General features: G+C 42.6%; 2 protein-coding genes across 2 annotated transcripts; both read left to right on the top strand.

Annotated features, from left to right (window-relative positions):
- The first annotated feature begins 2,704 nt into the window (after positions 1-2,704).
- Positions 2,705-4,970, top strand: wu:fa19b12 (uncharacterized protein LOC560551 homolog). Its single transcript, XM_046347836.1, has 2 exons — positions 2,705-3,353; positions 3,587-4,970. The coding sequence occupies exons 1-2, from the start codon at positions 2,970-2,972 to the stop codon at positions 3,755-3,757; spliced, it is 555 nt and encodes a 184-aa protein (XP_046203792.1). The 5' UTR covers positions 2,705-2,969; the 3' UTR covers positions 3,758-4,970.
- Positions 4,971-5,733: 763 nt separating this feature from the next.
- On the top strand, positions 5,734-19,541 carry LOC124034523 (transient receptor potential cation channel subfamily M member 7-like). Its single transcript, XM_046347835.1, has 9 exons — positions 5,734-7,972; positions 10,541-10,620; positions 10,795-10,833; positions 11,481-11,670; positions 11,971-12,184; positions 16,577-16,701; positions 16,945-17,116; positions 17,283-17,458; positions 19,418-19,541. The coding sequence occupies exons 1-8, from the start codon at positions 7,919-7,921 to the stop codon at positions 17,417-17,419; spliced, it is 1,011 nt and encodes a 336-aa protein (XP_046203791.1). The 5' UTR covers positions 5,734-7,918; the 3' UTR covers positions 17,420-17,458; positions 19,418-19,541.
- Positions 19,542-19,654: the final 113 nt, after the last annotated feature.

Genomic DNA, 19,654 nt, shown 5'->3' with positions numbered 1-19,654 from the left:
CAAACAGTGCAGCTATTCCCTCCGCAAGGCTATCAAACAAAAGCGTCAGTACAGAGACAAAGTAGAATCTCAATTCAACGGCTCAGACACAAGAGGCATGTGGCAGGGTCTACAGTCAATCACGGACTACAAGAAGAAATCCAGCCCAGTCACGGACTAGGATGTCTTGCTCCCAGGCAGACTAAATAACTTTTTTTGCCCGTTTTGAAAGCTAAGGTAACTGAGCTAAACGACTACTGCCCCGTAGTACTCACTTCCGTCATCATGAAGTGCTTTGAGAGACTAGTCAAGGACCATATCACCTCCACCCTACCTGACACCCTAGACCCACTCCAATTTGCTTACCGCCCAAATAGGTCCACAGACGATGCAATCTCAACCACACTGCACACTGCCCTAACCCATCTGGACAAGCGGAATACCTATGTGAGAATGCTGTTCATCGACTACAGCTCGGCATTCAACACCATAGTACCCTCCAAGCTCGTCATCAAGCTCGAGACCCTGGGTCTCGACCCTGCCCTGTGCAACTGGGTACTGGACTTCCTGACGGGCCGCCCCCAGGTGGTGAGGGTAGGCAACAACATCTCCTCCCCGCTGATCCTCAACACTGGGGCCCCACAAGGGTGCGTTCTGAGCCCTCTCCTGTACTCCCTGTTCATCCACGACTGCGTGGCCACGCACGCCTCCAACTCAATCATCAAGTTTGCGGGCGACACAACAGTGGTAGGCTTGATTACCAACAACGACGAGACGGCCTACAGGGAGGAGGTGAGGGCCCTTGGAGTGTGGTGTCAGGAAAATAACCTCACACTCAGCGTCAACAAAACTAAGGTGATGATTGTGGACTTCAGGAAACAGCAGAGGGAACACCCCCCTAAACACATCGATGGAACAGTAGTTGAGAGGGTAGCAAGTTTTAAGTTCCTCGGCATACACATCACAGACAAACTGAATTGGTCCACTCACACAGACAGCATCGTAAGAAGGCGCAGCAGCGCCTCTTCAACCTCAGGAGGCTGAAGAAATTCGGCTTGTCACCAAAAGCACTCACAAACTTCTACAGATGCACAATCGAGAGCATCCTGGCGGGCTGTATCAACGCCTGGTACGGCAACTGCTCCGCCCTCAACCGTAAGGCTCTCCAGAGGGTAGTGAGGTCTGCACAACGCATCACCGGGGGCAAACTACCTGCCCTCCAGGACACCTACACCACCCGATGTTACAGGAAGGCCATAAAGGTCATCAAGGACATCAACCACCCGAGCCACTGCCTGTTCACCCCGCTATCATCCAGAAGGCGAGGACAGTACAGGTGCATCAAAGCTGGGACCGAGAGACTGAAAAACAGCTTCTATCTCAAGGCCATCAGACTGTTAAACAGCCACCACTAACATTGAGTGGCTGCTGCCAACACACTGACACTGACTCAACTCCAGCCACTTTAATAATGGGAATTGATGGGAAATGATGTAAATATATCACTAGCCACTTTAAACAATGCTATCTCGTATGCATACGTATATACTGTACTCTATATCATCGACTGCATCCTTATGTAATACATGTATCACTAGCCACTTTAACTATGCCACTTTGTTTACATACTCATCTCATATGTATATACTATACTCGATACCATCTACTGTATCTTGCCTATGCTGCTCTGTACCATCACTCATTCATATATCCTTATGTACATATTCTTTATCCCCTTACACTGTGTATAAGACAGTAGTTTTGGAATTGTTAGCTAGACTACTTGTTGGTTATTACTGCATTGTCGGAACTAGAAGCACAAGCATTTCGCTACACTCGCATTAACATCTGCTGACCATGTGTATGTAACAAATACAATTTGATTTGATTTTTATTTGACCATCTCAATAATGCTTTCTCAAGCAACAGGGCCTCTATCAGGTGGTGTGAAAGGAAGGCCCGGAAATCACATTTGCTTACACACACACTCATACTGACTACACATACAATCATCATATATGCTGCTGCTACTCTGTTTATCATATATCCTGATGCCTACTCACCTTGTCCCTATATATACACCTACCACTCCAGTATCCCTGCACATTGTAAATATGCTATTGGCACTGACCCTGGAACTGATCCTTTGTGTAGCTTATTTACTTTCATGTTCATATTATTTATATTTATTGTGTGTTTTGGTTCTACTTGACTTTTTAAAATAAATATATTCCTACTGATATTTATTAATGCATTGTTGGGAAAGGTCAAGCAAAAAATACATTTCACTATACTTGTGCACGTGACAAACTTGAAACGGTAGGTGGCGCTATATTTTCTAGCTGGATTCCTTGGGACGTCCTTACCCAATTGAAATGTAAAATGTTTAGGGTAGGGGTATTCAACTGTTACCCTACGAGGTCCGAGTGAAGACAGCTGGTTTTCTGTTCTACCTGATAACTAAATTTCACCCACCTGGCATCTAATGTCTAAACCAGTCCCTGATTAGAGGGGAACAATGAGGGAGAAAAATGCAGTGGAACTGGCTCCGAGGTCCAGAGTTGCGTTTGATGGGAGTAGGACACATACTAAAAATAAGGTTTAAGGTATGAATGTCCCAATGATACCAGATAGCACTAACCCTGTTGGTGCGGAGAAGAGCCTTGATAGTGGTGGGCGGGAACGGGATACATTCTCTCATTGGTTTCCACAAGATAAGACAGCCACAAAGTCAAAATTGGCTGTATCGTAACATTTCATGAAAACAAACGTGCGTTTGTGTTAATATACAGTTAGCAGTGTGGTTAAGGTTAGTTTTAAAATCAGATTTTAAATTGTAGATATAGGCGGGGTTTATGACTGTGTTAACAAGTGACAACCACTCTCATTGGCCAGACCGCGTGTGTGTAATTTACACAGTAAGTGGTGCGCGGCTCAGTCAAAACATTGTTACCTGTTGTTGATGCTTGAAAGATTCCACGCTTGTACTCATGACGAAAAGGCGAGCTGAAGACGGTTTGTTCCACGACACGCCTGTTAAAAGATCATGTTTTCGTCCATTTGACAAATTTGATACGCAGTTAGAAAGCATGGCTGCAGCCGGGTGCGTGAGTCCGCCATCTCTGCTCGCTTTGTTGGGGAGACGCTGCAAAAAGAGACCGTATTATTTCGAAGATCAGGAGGAACATCAAGAAACACTTAAACCGCGCAAGCTGTCAAATAGTGAACATCGGGTCAGTGCACCACCGAGTGTGCTGGTAAATAATTCTGGAAGTATCCGAGAGAGTGCATATGCGGACTCTGGTTGCTCAACGGTGACCTCTAAGAAACGTGCACGAGATAACACTGTCACAAGATACGATGCTCCAAGGATTGTAAGTATATATATATGTTACTGCTGCCTAGAAAGTGTATACTGGAACAAACTGCACAAGGTTGAAATTGTTGTAATCAACATCCATTGAGCGCAATACTTGAGGTGTCCACAAGATGTTGCACGTTGCATTTTTTCAGTACCCATTCTTCCTTTCAAACCATGTCACGAAGTTCTTAAGTCACCTACAACTGTTTCTCGTTTATTTTCTGTTCCTCTTCCTTTCACCTCTAGGTGACACACAAATATGATGATGGCAATGACCTATGCACTTTCAACTCATTCCAGTACTGGAGGGTCCCTCTACCAGAGCTGGACATTTCACTCCTTCAGAATGGAAACCTCTCTGGATCAAATGGAGAACCCCCTGCCAAAGAATTATCCTGTGAAGCCATGGAGTCATAAATTTGAATTCATGAATGTCTGCCCACCATGGAACTCTTATGAGAGGTGGCCACCAGTGGAGGCTGGTGGGAGAAGCTATAGGAGGACTGTCTTTGTCCCATGGCTTGAATATAATTAATGGAACAGAGTCAAACGTGCTTTACATGTGTCTGATACCATTCCATTTATTATATTCCAGCCATTACAAGGAGCCTGTCCTATAGCTCCTCCAACCAGACACACTGCCCATCAGAGCCATAGCTTTAGATCAATACTGTGTAGACCATGGAGTTCTCAATGTGGGGTACGTGGACACCTGGCCAGATCTCAAAATATATACTGAATATTACATTTTAACCTTAAATGTTATAAAATTAATATTACAAAAAACATATTAAATTCCTTTTGGCCAAAGGATCTGTGGAATAAGTTTAAAGTGTGTAATACAGTGTGATGTTATTAATCTACAATTGATGTTCTTAACCCTGGGCAACATGGGCCTGGGAGGCTCACAGGGATATTGGTATCCACAGTACTCCACAAATAATCAATTTGTCAACTCCATACTATTCCCCAAAATTTTTGTTTTGACATGAATGCACTGTAATGTAAGCTTTAAAGCTGCAATGTTACCTCTGGCTCATTGCAAAATTGCAGCATATTATCTTTAAAGCTGCAACAACAAAACAGCTCTGCCCCATGACACAATTTGTAGATTTGCAGGAAATTAGCTTTAAAACTGCAACATTTTTGCTCTTTCACCTGGCCTGAGACACTAACTCTGAAATCTGGCTACATGGTTATTGTACCTGCTTTGAACACAAGGATAAAGCTGTATGTACAGTGCATTCGGAAGGTATTCAGACCCCTTGGTTTTTTCCAAATTTTGTTATGTTACAGCCTTATTCTAAAATGGATTAAATAACCCCCCCCCCCTTTTCAATCTACACACAATACCCATAATAACAAAGCAAAAACTTTTTTTGTAAATTTATGAAAAATAAACTGAAATCACGTTTACATAAGTATGAAGACCCTTTACTCAGTACTTTCTTGAAGCACCTTTGCCCGTGGTTAGAGCCTCGAGTATGCTACTACAAGCATGGCACCCCTGTATTTGGGGAGTTTTATCCTATTCTTCTCTGCAGATCCTCTTAAGCTCTGTCAGGGTGGATGGGGATTGTCACAGCAGCTATTTTCAGGTCTCTCCGGAGATGGTTGATCGGGTTCAAGTCCGGGCTCTAGCTGGGCCACTCAAGAACATTCAGAGACTTGTCCCGAGGCCATTCCTGCGTTGTCTTGGTTGTGCACTTAGGGTCATTGTCCTGTTGGAAGGTGAACCTTCACCCCAGTCAGGTTCTGAGCACTCTGGAGCAGGTTTTCATCAAGGATCTTTGTACTTTGCTCTGTTAATCTTTCCCTCGATCCTGACTAGTCTCCCTGTCAATGAAAAATATCCCCACAGCATGATGCTGCCACCACCATGCTTCACTGTAGCGATGATGCCAAGTTTCCTCCAGATGTGAGGCTTGGCATTCAGGACAAAGAGTTCAATATTGGTTTCATCAGAGCAGAGATTATTGTTTCTCATGGTTTGAGAGTCCTTTAGGTGCCTTTGTGAATACACCAAGCAGGCTGTTGTGCCTTTTACTGAAGAGTGGCTTCTGTTGGGCCACTCTACCATAAAGGCCTGATTGGTGGAGTGCTGCTGACTGATATGGTTGTCCTTCTGGAAGGTTCTCCGATCTCGACAGAGGAGCTCTGTCCGAGTGACCATCGGGTTCTTGTTCACCTACCTGACCATGACCCTTATCCCCGGACTGCTCTCCGTTTGGCTGGGTGGCCAGCTCTAGGAATTAGTCTTGGTGGTTTCAAACGTCTTCCACTGTTCTTGGGGACCTTCAATGCTGCATATTTTTTTGGGTACCGTCCCCAGATCTGTGCCTCGACATAATCCTGTCTAAGAGCTCTACGGATAATTCCTTTGACCTCATGGCTTGGTTTTTGCTCTGACGTGCACTGTCAACTGTGGGACCAACAGGTGTGCCTTTCCAAATCATGTCCAATCAATTTAATTTACCACAGGTAGACTCCAGTGAAGGTGTAGAAACATCTCAAGGATCATCAATGAAATAGGATGCACCCGAGCTTAATTTCAAGTCTCATAGCAAAGCGTCTGAATACTTATGTAAATAAGGTTTTTCTGTTAGACTTTTAATACATTCGCAAGAATTTCTTAACCTGTTTTCGCTTTGTCATTATGAGGTATTGTGTTAATTTTAGAATAAGGATGTAACGTAACAAAATGGGAAAAGTAAAGGGGTCTGAATACTTTCCGAATGCACTATACATACCAGGGCTACAGTGTCATTACCATGGAAATACAACTATATCTATATGGCTTACAGCATGAAACCAGAGTAAAATTATTTCCACCAGTCGGGACCGGCAGGGGCGAACTGGCCATCTGGCATTTGAGCCAAATGCCTGATGGGCTGGTCCATTTTTGGTCCACTGGGCCTGTCTAACTAGTTACTTTTTTTTGTTTGCAAAATGATCATTACTTGGCTTATAATGGGGGCCTCGAGGAAAAAATGGGCTGGTGGGGGGGCCTTGGATAATAGGCCGATGTGTCAAATACCAGTCCGCCCCTGGGGACCGGTATTTGTAAGAGCTTTTATACACTGAACACTAATTGTTTTATTACTTTTAGGGGAGAAATCATTGACATGGCGTCATTAAACGGCATTCAGTGCTCCTTTTTTTATCTTCATGTAGCCTACAGTATATTGTATTGGGATGAAATGTGTGTTGTATGCAGCTAGTTGTTGGTACATTAACCCACCCTGGCTACTTTGATGGTTTTTCAAAGTGAATGGACTATTTGAACTAAACCTAAACTATGCTTTTCCTCTAGCTGGGCTTGCTGTTGGTCATAGCTAGCTGTTGGATTCTTACTTTAAATTGCATTCCAAATAGATGGATTTATTGATGAAAGAATTTGTATTAATCAATGAATGTCTATGTTAAGTCAAACATACGGAAGTTGTTACTCTGTTTACAAGTCTGCTCTTCAGTCTGTAAACTGCCGCTCAACATGTTGTATACAGTACCAGTACATTCTTTGTGAGGTATTTTTTTCACTTTGTCATTGCAGAGTATTTTGTGTAGAGAGGTGAGGGGGATTTTTCTTTTTGTCCATTTTGAATTTAGGCTGCAACACAATTTGTTTTTGTTAAGTCAAGTGGTATGAATCCTTTCTGAAGGCACTGTAGGTAACACAAGGCAAGTTTGAGGTCTGTGTTGGTCTATACAGTTATCCCTTTGTACAATAAAACTATTATTATGTATACTGTTTATTGTTGAAATGACCAATGGGTGGCTGCTGCACTCCCTTAAAGAATGGAGTGCAGCAGACCACAACTCATTCCATGGGTGTTGGGTGAAGTGTGATCGATGGCACACATGTTTACTACACTGACAGCCATGTTCTTTGACCAAACAGGGCCATAACATTGTCCCAAAGTGCACTTTCACCCCCCCCCCCATTAGGGATTTAAAAGCATTTGATTGGTGGTTATGATGAGCACTAGCTGTATGCAGCACCACCAACTCTTAGTGAAGTGGTAAATGGAGAACAGGAGTTCCAAATCTTAGCCTTTTTTCAATTGCGAAATCTACCGCGAAGAGTTTTGAAATCTGCCACATCCCCTTTGAATCAGCCATTATTTTCTCATGTAGAATAGCATGCCCACATTTAGAAACGATACACAACTTATCCTTTTATATATAAAATATGTAGCATAACTAGCTACATTTCTTTTGACCACTACACACATGTATTTTTGGGGATCTTCCTCTGTAAATGTAACTTTCCTGATGACATGCTAGTGGGACAGGAGAGTCATTTCATACAAGCACATATGTTTTCTCTACTCAACTAACTTTGACCTTTTCCAAAAGGAGGCGATGAGAGGACGCAAGGAATAGAGCAATCCAATTGAGATTCTCCCAGTGTGTTTATGGTGGAGGAAAGCATGAGATCTTCAAAGCCTTTGAGAAGGAATGACTGACCCTTGGACCAACGCCTGTCTCTAACAATGATCAGCCAATGAGAGAGCAGGGGAGCTGAATGACCCATGAGTTTAATTACTGTATCGGATACCTGTGTCAAGTATACGTATGGACCTATGTTATGATCATTTATGTGCCTATATGAATTCAGTTTCTACAATGGTAAGTTTGGATAAGTTGTCTTTATATTATCTATATGGCTTCTCATACTGAAGGCAGTTCATTAGCAAGTTTTTATGAGTATTAGTGGTATGACATTGAAAAATTGTAGCCTAACTGAAATGACTGATTGCAAAGATATTTAACTTTTTTAGTCATTTGAAAAAAGTCTTCAAATGATTCAATCTGTCTCACTTCATTATATAATAATACAAGTGCTTCTTATATAAACTTAAAAATAAAGTCAAATCGGCGTGAACTAAGGCTAAGTTAATTCATAGTGGGCATCTCATATCTATTGTGACACAGTTGTGATTCAAATCTGTTCTATTTTTGCCGTTGTCACCATGTGTTTCTAGAAAACAATGTTCTCGCTTCCTTGCTATTCTTGTCAATGTGGTGTCCAAACGTTGCATTTGTTTGTACAGTGCACAGAACCTGAGACAAATTTTGTATTTGTTTCATTAATCCACTGTTTATACAGTCCTAAAATGTGTTGCATGTCAGCAATCAAGTTTTCAAGATGGTCCCAAAAGATAGATTTTGAGTGCATTTTAAATTTTCATTGAAAAACCTGAAATCAAAGTTTACATATGAGAACATTTGTCACTAACCCAAAAATGTAGGGTGTGCAAACAAAAGCCTAAAGCTTGTTTGGTGTGTAAATTACGAGCTTGTTGAGATGACCAGGATAAATTTATATATTTTTTGGGGGCGGCAGGTAGCCTAGTGGTTAGTGTTGGGCCAGTAACCGAAATGTTGCTAGATGGAATCCCCGAGCTGACAAGGTAAAAATCTGTCGTTCTGCACCTGAACAAGGCAGTTAACCCACTGTTCCTAGGCCGTCATTGTAAACTGACTTGCCTAGTTTAAATGAAGGTAAATCTCTCTCTTTCACAAACACACGCACACACACACACACACACCAGTGGCGGTCAGTGCCATTTAAGATGAGGGAGGACGTTACATTTTTTTAATGAGCATGGCCTTATATCTAATACAGAATATTGGATGACTGTCACCATTCACCCAGCTCAAAGTAACATCAATAGGTTTAGGCTGCTACATGATACTCTACTCTACTCTACTCTTTTCTCTATACCCATCATGAGGTTGCTACAACTTAGCCTATGAATGAAAGCTTACAACGTAGGTGCACGGCTCAAGATACTTTTTTTTTTTTTTGTAATCAAGGTGAGACAGAGTGACACATTCAATACCGCCTTCACACCTGCCTGCATCGAGGCATCTAGCTGATCTAGGGTGTAATCAGTCCAACCATTGTAAAACTAGAGTTTCTTACGGGACGAATTCAGGTATGTTTATCTGAATTCATTCGGTGGAATGAATACACCCCTGATCAGACACATACTAACAGCATGATCACTTTACTAGTTGTATAATTCCTTCTCGCATCTATGCGCTCTCCTTTCACATTTGTCCGTCGCTTTTGCACAACACATCAGCTTTCCAAGCCAAACCTTCATATCATATCTGCTAATCTCTACACACAGCATACGCTGTTGTCACCATATTAACTAACGTCATAGTCAACATAGCTAATAGAAAGGGTTAGTAAACCCGCTACAATCATGCAATACAGTGCACAGTCAGAAAGCAGTTTAGCAGTTACACTGGCGGGCACCGGTGGCAATAAATTAATAAAACCAAAAGCTTACCTTGGAATAGTTCCAGTGTTGGATAGCCAGCTAGCTAACATAGGATCCCTCTCTGAGCCAGGTGTTTGAGTAGGCTAAACTATCTAGATGTATTTGCTAAATAAGTGAAAGTAATAAAAAAATACAAGGACATATAGCATATTTGCTTCTCCTTCATTTTTAAATAAATGTGTTTGAAAACTATTCAATTGTCTTTCTCTATGAGTCAACTATTCACCACATGTTATGCACTGCAGTGCCAGCTAGGGATAGCTTATGCTTTCAGTACTATATTCACTCTCTGATCCTTTGATTGGGTGGACATGTCAGTTCATGATGCAAGAGCTGTGATAGATTGGAGGATGTCCTCTGGAAGTTGTCAGAATTACTGTGTAAATCTATGGGGGTGAGAACCATGAGCCTCCTAGGTTTTGCATTGAAGTCAATGTACACAGAGGAGGATGTAAAATACACATGCTCACAATACTCAACAACACTCAAGGTCTGAATCATGTTAGATAATCACAGGAAAGGGATGTGTGTATGTTTCTATTTTGAGCTGGGCCAATGTTGAGCAAGAGCCTTTCAGGAAATACATAACTGAGGCTCTGACGAATGTGGAGTAACATGACGAAGGCTCACTGTGATGTTGAGTGGAGAGAGCAGGGCTACAGTCCAATGACATTGGTCTCGGTTTTCTCTCAGTCTCCGGAAATGAACAGACTGTTATGTTCGATTTGTTCTTATAGTCGGATACAGCATTAGGTAGCTTCTGTTAGCCTGATAGCACAGCATTGATGTCTCTCACAAGTTCTTCTCAAAACGTTAGTTAGACATTTTAATAGTATCATGGCTGTCATGGTATTCCTCCCTCAGAAAGCATTGTGTTCATTTGTTGTGTGTTGTGTTCCAGTCACGGAGATCTTGGATTGAAGATACCTTCTGCAAGAGAGCATGTGGTAAATTCATCCCAGCATGTCGAGACCTACACAGGTGAGCTGGAATTGGTATTTGCTGAGCAGTGTCAAAATCTCATGATAATGGACAGTAGTGCTGGAATTATGATATTTACAGTGTTAGGCAGAAATGCAAACTTTTGGTAATGCTAACTTTTCTAGTTAAAGCGGGCGGTTATGTTGCTGATGTATCATTTCCTGTTTGTTGCAGATGTTTTCCAATGTGTCAAGTATGCCAAAACCTAATAAGGTATGAATTTGCTGTGTGTGTGTGTGTGTGTGCTTTTAGAGTGAGATTGTCCATTTTAGTGTAAAAGTACACTTACAGAAAGTAATTCCATATACACTGAGTACGACAGACTGACCAGGTGAAGGCTATGATCCCTTATTGATGTCACTTGTTAATTATTGTAGATCAAGGGGAGGACAGGTTAACAAAATAATTTAATGCTTTGAGACAATTGAGACATGGATTGTGTATGTGTGCCATTCAGAGGGTGAATTATTTTTAATTGAACTGGGTATGGTAGTACGTGCCAAGCGTACCGGTTTGTGTCAAGAACTGAAACGCTGTTGGGTTTTTCACGCTCAACAGTTTCTCGTGTGTATCAACAATGGTCCACCACCAAAAGGACATCCAGCCAACTTGACACAACTGTGGGAAGCATTGGAGACCACATGGGCCAGCATCCTTGTGGAATGCTTTCAACATCTTGTACAGTCCATGCCCCGACAAATTGAGGAAGAGGGTGCAACTCAATATTAGGAAGGTGTTCTTAATGTTTGGTATACTCAGTGTATACTATGACGACATTTATAGGAACTACAATGCATTTTTGTGCTAATGTTTAACAACCAGAAAGGTTTGAGTTTTGCCTCTCTACCCCTAACCCCCAGATGCTGCTGTGGACGTCTGGTAGGGGAGCACACCTTACTGGAGACTGGCCCTTCCATGTTCAGCTGGCCTGGGCCTGGGACAGGGCAGCAAGAGGAGTGGTCAGTGGAGTCCCACACACAAACCAGTGCCACTGATGCCTATGGAACCATTGACTTCCAGGACAGTGCTGGACGTAACTGCCATGCCAAGGTCTGTAGCTATTGCTGCATTCATGTGCTAGTCGGAACTCAGAAATATCCAAATGGGAAACAAGGGGTGCAATGATGCTACCTGAGTTTCCCACTTGTATTTACCATTTAGAAGCTTGTCAGGAACGGTTTTGGACATCTGAAACTCAGAGTAACAAAAACGTGGTGTTTGTGTGTCAAACTGTGTGAATGGGCAATATGCCAACTCCAGTGTAATGCCAAATAGGATGCCAACTAGGACAAGCTGTTATATCATATTAATGTGTTTGACCTGACCATGCTTTATGTGTTGACCGTTCAGTATGTTCGTGTTGCGGTCGATGCCAAGGCTGAGGCTCTGCTGCAGCTGATGCGGAGTGAATGGCAGATGGAACGGCCTAAACTACTGCTGACGGTTCATGGGGGGACAGAGAACTTCCCCCTCCCTCTCAAGGTTAGACAGGCCTTCAGCAAAGGCCTGATCACAGCAGCCCAGAGCACTGGAGCCTGGATACTCACAGACGGCATCAACACAGGTATGTGTGTGAAATAATGCTGATGAATTTGCAATTGGCTTTTAATTAAGACAGTAAGCACGTGTGGATGTCAGCATATGTGTGTGATTTTGGGCTCATTTTACATGTATTATACTGTGTGTGTGTGGTGTGTATTACATGTACTTGTTTATATGTGTTGTAGATCAGTTTATATGTGTTTGTATGTATATACAGTGGCTTTGGAAAGTATTCAGACTAGAGGTTGACTGATTATGATTTTTCAACACCGATACCGATTATTGGAGGACCAAAAAAAGCCGATACCAATTAATCGGCCGGGAAAAAAAGAAAAAAAAATGTATTTGTAATAATGACAATTACAACAATACTGAATGAACACTTATTTTAACTTAATATAATACATCAATAAAATGAATTTAGCCTCAAATAAAATGAAACATGTTAAGTTAATATTGCCTGCTAACCTGGATTTCTTTTAGCAAAAAATATGCAGGTTTAAAAATATATACTTCTGTGTATTGATTTTAAGAAAGGCATTAATGTTTATGGTTAGGTACAGTTGTGCAACGATTGAGCTTTTTTCTCAAATGCGCTTTTCTTAAATCATCCCCCGTTTGGCGAAGAAAGTCCAAACAGAGTTCCCAATGAGCCAGGTTAGCAGGCAATATTAACTAAATATGCAGGTTTAAAAATATATACTTGTGTATTGATCTTAAGAAAGGCATTGATGTTTATGGTTAGGTACACATTGGAGCAAGACAGTCCTTTTTCGCGAATACGCACCGCATCGATTATATGCAACGCAGAACACGTTAGGTAAACTAGTAATATAATCAACCATGTTTAGTTAACTAGTGATTATGATTGATTGATTGTTTTTTATAAAATAAGTTTAATGCTAGCTAGCAACTTACCTTGGCTTTTTACTGCATTCGCGTAACAGGCAGTCTCCTCGTGGAGTGCAATGTAATCAGGTGGTTAGAGCGTTGGACTTGTTAACTGTAAGGTTGCAAGATTGAATCCCCGAGCTGACAAGGTAAAAATCTGTCATTCTGCCCCTGAACAAGGCAGTTAACCCACTGTTCCGAGGCTGTCAATAAAAGATAAATAAAGGATTTTCGATTGTTATGAAAACTTGAAATCGGCCCTAATTAATCGGTCATTCCGATTAATCGGTCGACCTCTAATTCAGAGGCCTTGCCTTGTTCCACATTTTGTAATGTTACAGCCTTATTCTAAAATGGATTAAATAAAAAAAACAATACCCCATAATGACAAAGCGAAAACATTTCTGTGAAAATAAAAGAAATATATAAATATATATATTTACGTAAGTGTTCAGACGCTTTGCTATGAGACTCGAAATTGAGGTCAGGTGCATCCTGTTTCCATTGATCATCCTTGAGATGTTTTCAACTGAATTGGAGTCCACCTGTGGTAAATTCAATTGATTGGACGTGATTGGAAAGGCACACATCTGTCCATATAAGGTCCCACATTTGACAGTGCATGTCAGAGCAAAAATCAAGCCTTGAGATCGAAGGAATTGTCCGTAGAATTCCGAGACAGGATTGTGTCGAGGCACAGGTCTGGGGAAGGGTACCAAAACATTTCTGCAGCATTGAAGGTCCCCAAGAACACAGTGGCCTCCATCATTCTTAAATGGAAGAAGTTTGGAACCACCAAGACTCGTCCTAGAGCTGGCTGCCCGGCCAAACTGAGCAATCGGAGGAGAAGGGCCTTGGTCAAGGAGGTGACCAAGAACCCAATGGTCACTCTGACAGAGCTCTTCTGTGGAGATGGGAGAAACTTCCATAAGGACAACCTTCTCTGCAGCACACCACCAATCAGGCATTTATGGTAGAGTAGCCAGACAGAAGCCACTCCTCAGTAAAAGGCATATGACAGTTCGCTTGGAGTTTGCCAAAAGGCACCTAAAGACTCTCAGACCATGAGAAACAAGATTCTCTGGTCTGATGAAACCAAGATTGAACTCTTGGCCGTGAAGCATGATGGTGGCAGCATCATGCTGTGGGGATCTTTCAGTGGCAGGGATTGGGAGACTAGTCAAGATTGAGGCAAAGATGAACTGAGAAAAGTACAGAGAAATCCTAGATGAAAACCTGCTCTAGAGCGCTCAGGTCCTCAGACCGAGCGTCAAAGGTGCACCTTCCAACAGGACCATGACCCTAAGCACACAGCCAAGACATCAGATGGGGGCCTTCGGGATAAGTCTCTGAATGACCTTGAGTGGCCCAGCCAGAGCCCGGACTTGAACCTGATCAAACATCTCTGGAGAGACCTGAAAATACCTGAGCAGTAACGCTTCCCATCCAACCTGACAGCTTAAGAGGATCTGCAGAGAATAATTTTATTTTATTTTTATTTTTATTTCACCTTTATTTAACCAGGTAGGCTAGTTGAGAACAAGTTCTCATTTGCAACTGCGACCTGGCCAAAATAAAGCATAGCAGTTTGAACAGACAACACAGAGTTACACATGGAGTAAACAATTAACAAGTCAATAACATAGTAGAAAAAAATGGGCAGTCTATATACAATGTGTGCAAAAGGCATGAGGAGGTAGGCGAATAATACAATTTTGCAGATTAACACTGGAGTGATAAATGATCAGATGGTCATGTACAGGTAGAGATATTGGTGTGCAAAAGAGCAGAAAAGTAAATAAATAAAAAACAGTATAAAAACAGTATGGGAATGAGGTAGGTGAAAATGGGTGGGCTATTTACCAATAGACTATGTACAGCTGCAGCGATCGGTTAGCTGCTCGGATAGCTGATGTTTGAAGTTGGTGAGGGAGATAAGTCTCCAACTTCAGCGATTTTTGCAGTTTGTTCCAGTCACAGGCAGCAGAGTACTGGAACGAAAGGCGGCCAAATGAGGTGTTGGCTTTAGGGATGATCAGTGAGATACACCTGCTGGAGCGCGTGCTACGGATGGGTGTTGCCATCGTGACCAGTGAACTGAGATAAGGCGGAGCTTTACCTAGCATGGACTTGTAGATGACCTGGAGCCAGTGGGTCTGGCGACGAATATGTAGTGAGGGCCAGCCGACTAGAGCATACAAGTCGCAGTGGTCCCCTTACACTGTGTATAAGACAGTAGTTTTGGAATTGTTAGTTAGATTACTTGTTGGTTATCACTGCATTGTCGGAACTAGAAGCACAAGCATTTCGCTACACTCGCATTAACATCTGCTAACCATGTGTATGTGACAAATAAAATTTGATTTGATTTGATTTGGTGGTATAAGATGCTTTAGTGACAAAACGGATGGCACTGTGATAGACTGCATCCAGTTTGCTGAGTAGAGTGTTGGAAGCCATTTTGTAGATGACATCGCCGAAGTCGAGGATCGGTAGGATAGTCAGTTTTACTAGGGTAAGCTTGGCGGCGTGAGTGAAGGAGGCTTTGTTGCAGAATAGAAAGCCGACTCTTGATTTGATTTTCGATTGGAGATGTTTGATGTGAGTCTGGAAGGAGAGTTTGCAGTCTAGCCAGACACCTAGGTACTTATAGATGTCCACATATTCAAGGTCGGAACCATCCAGGGTGGTGATGCTAGTGAGGCATGCGGGTGCAGGTGTAACAGTATAATTTTAAACCGTCCCCTCGCCCATACCCGGGCGTGAACCAGGGATCTTCTGCACACAACGACAACAGTCACCCTCGAAGCGTCGTTACCCATCGCTCCACAAAAGCCGCGGCCCTTGCAGAGCAAGGGGAAACACTACTTCAAGGTCTCAGAGCAAGTGACGTAACCGATTGAAACGCTATTTAGCGCACATCGCTAACTAAGCTAGCCGTTTCACATCCGTTACACAGGCAGCGATCGGTTGAAAAGCATGCATTTGGTTTTACTCGCGTTTAAGAGCAGTTGGAGGCCACGGAAGGAGTGCTGTATGGCATTGAAGCTCGTTTGGAGGTTAGATAGCACAGTGTCCAATGACGGGCCAAAAGTATATAGAATGGTGTCGTCTGCGTAGAGGTGGATCAGGGAATCGCCCGCAGCAAGAGCAACATCATTGATATATACAGAGAATGGGAGGAACTCCCCAAATACATTTGTTTCAAGCTTGTAGCGTCATACCCAAGAATAGTCAATGCCGCAATCACTGCCAAAGGTGCTTCAACAAAGTACTGAGTAAAGGGTCTGAATACTTATGTAAATGTGATATTAAAAAAAAAATTGTTTTATAAATTAGCAAAAAAAATCTAAAAACCTTCTCTTGCTTTGTGATTATGGGGTATTTTATGTAGATTGATGAGGGAAAAAATGATTTAATCAATTTTAGAATAAGGCTGTAACGTAACAAAATGTGGAAAAAGTCAAGGTTCTGAATACTTTCCAAAGGCACTGTTAGTGGACTGAGAATCTGCCCCTCCTAGGTGTGTCCCGGTACGTAGGGGAGGCTGTGAAAACATATGGCACCCATGACCTCAGGAAGAGGAACGCTGTAGGGGTCACGCCCTGGGGTGTAATTGACAATCACAGTGACCTTATAGGGAGAGATGTGAGTGTTGTTCTCTGTAAAGATATCATTGCTTTTAAGGAAAGTTTCTAATTAAATCACGCTGTCACATTATAATAAGGTTTGCAGGATTTTTTGCACAGAACTGTACAAATTTGCGCCATGAAAATGTCACCTTTTAAGGTTTCTTGAGCTGCCATGTGCTCTTACTTTCTCATTTTCTCATATCCTCTTCTGCTTTCTCTCTGGCCTGCTCTCTGACCTGTGTTCTGATACCTGACCCAGGTGCTCAGGCCCTACCAGCCTCTGGGAAACCCCTTGAGTAAGAGGGTGTGTCTGAACGGCCTGCACTCCCACTTCTTGTTAGTGGACGATGGAACTCTGGGAAAACATGGCTGCCAGCTGGGACTCAGGAGGAAGCTGGAGAGGCACATTCAACTGCAGAAGATCCACCCTCGTGAGTGTGTGTGACTGTGTGTGTGTGTGTGAAAGAGAGAGTGTGTGTATGTGAATGGGTGTGAGAAAGAGAGAGAGAGATTGCATCGCAGTGTGTGTGTGAGAGAGAGTATTGTAATACACGTGTGTAACAATATGTCTGTGTGTGATGTTTCCCTTTCTGGTAGGGTTTAACCAGGGTGTGCCAGTGGTGTGTGTGGTGGTGGAGGGCGGCCTTGACATTGTGTCCATGGTGCTGGAGTACGTGAGCAGTGTGCCCCCCCGTGCCTGTGTTTGTCTTCGAGGGATCAGGTCGGGCAGCTGACCTGCTGGCATTCTTACACAAACAGACTGCTATTGACAGGTGTGGATTGCCGCTGTGGTCATGCATATAATGGCTCTTACGCCTTTAAGACTTTGGTGTTCATGTCTGGTAGAGCAGGGATGGGCAACTTTTATGGAGGTGGGGGCCACAAAAAAATGTAACTCATCAAGAGGGGCCGCAGTGGCTTCTGGGTCTTTGTACCCACATCCACACCCCCCCCCCCCCGAGCAAAATATTTTAGCGGCCCCCCCTCGTGATAGCGAGTGTATATACACTTGAAGTCAAGAGTTTACATACACTTTGGTTGGAGTCATTAAAACTCGTTTTTCAACCACTCCACAAATTATTTTGTCAACAAAATATAGTTTTGGCAAGTTGGTTAGGACATCTACTTTGTGCATGACACAAGTAATTTTTCCAACAATTGTGTACAGACAGATTATTTCACTTATAATTCACTGTATCACAATTTCAGTGGGTCAGACGTTTACGTACACTAAGTTGACTGTGCCTTTAAACAGCTTGGAAATTTCCAGTAAATTATGTCATGGCTTTAGAAGCTTCTGATTGGCTAATTGACATAATTTGAGTCAATTGGAGGTGTGAAAACCTTATGAAAATTACAGGCCTCTCATCTTTTTAATTGGGAGAACTTGCACAATTGGTGGCTGACTAAATACTCTTTTGCCCCACTGTATATCCACAGTAAAACAAGTCCTATATCGGCATAACCTAAAAGGCCGCTCAGCAAGGAAGAAGCCACTGCTCCAAAACCGACATAAAAAGCCAGACTACGGTTTGCAACTGCATATGGGGACTAAGATCGTACTTTTTGGAGAAATGTCCTCTGGTCTGATGAAACAAAATATAACTGTTTGGCCATAATGATCATCATTATGTTTGGAAGAAAAAGAGGGAGGCTTGCAAGCTGAAGAACACCATCCCATCTGTGAAGCACGGGGGTGGAAGCATCATGTTGTGGGGGTGCTTTGGTGCAGGAGGGACTGGTGCACTTCACAAAATAGCTGGCATCATGCGCGAGGAAAAATATGTGGATATATTGAAGCAACATCTCAAGACATCAGCCAGGAAGTTAAAGCTTGGTCACAAATGGGTCTTCCAAATGGACAATGACCCTAAGCATACTTCCAATGTTGTGGCAAAATTGCTTAAGGACAACAAAGTCAAGTTATTGGAGTGGCTATCACAAAGACCTGACCTCTATCCTATAGATATTTGTGGGCAGAACTGCAAAAGCGTGTGCAAGCAAGAAGGCCTACAAACCTGACTCAGTTACACCAGCTCAGTCAGAAGGAATGAGCCAAAATTCACCCAACTTATTGTGGGAAGCTTGTGGAAGGCTACCTGATACGTTGGTACCCAAGTTAAACAATGTAAAGGCAATGCTACCAAATACTAATTGAGTGTATGTGAACTTCTAACCGGGAATGTGATGAAAGAAATAAAATATGAAATAAATCATTCTCTCTACTATTATTCTGACATTTCACATTCTTAAAATAAAGTGGTGATCCTAACTGACCTAAGACACGGAATTCTTACTAGGTTTAAATGTCAGGAATTGTGAAAAACTGAGTTTAAATGTCTTTGGCTAACGTGTATGTACACTCCCGACTTCAACTGTATATATTTTAGTTTTAAAGTTAATTTCCTGCAATTCTGCACATTTTGCCATGGGGCGTAGAGAAAATGTTGCTGTTTTAAATCAAGTTTGTTGAGCCCTCACCCAGTGGGAGGCTCAGAGTTTTCCCTGGTCAGAAAAATGGGCTGAGGTATAGAGGCATACCACAGGCCGTATTTTGGGGCCAAAACATGCCAATTGAGAAATGAGAGTGGAGGAAGGTGTATGAGGCAGCTTGCTAACCAGAGCTCAGATCTTAGCATGTGGTTGAGCCAAAAGGACCCAGGTGGTTGTTAGCCTATGTCTTACTTTACTGGTGTACCAGTATATGTTTACTGTGTTGGTACTGTTTACAGGCAGCTGGACACAGACATCCAGGAGGACTTTCTGCTGAGGATAGGGGGCATGTTTGGTCTGGAGAGAGCAGACGCCAGCCAGCTCTACGACCTTCTGATGGAGTGTATGGACTACAGACAGTCTGTGAGTAACGTGACTGTGGACCGGGTTCCCGGGCATTGACTAGAATGTACTCTCAATTGAGATTCTCATTTGAGAATGATTTTTAATCCAGGACTAGGCTTTAACCTGGGGAA

This window comes from Oncorhynchus gorbuscha, linkage group LG04, assembly GCF_021184085.1.
Source record: "Oncorhynchus gorbuscha isolate QuinsamMale2020 ecotype Even-year linkage group LG04, OgorEven_v1.0, whole genome shotgun sequence".
NCBI classification, from domain to species: domain Eukaryota; kingdom Metazoa; phylum Chordata; class Actinopteri; order Salmoniformes; family Salmonidae; genus Oncorhynchus; species Oncorhynchus gorbuscha.
The sequence above is the reverse complement of the archived record's forward strand: the minus strand, read 5'-3'. Positions and strand labels throughout refer to the sequence as shown.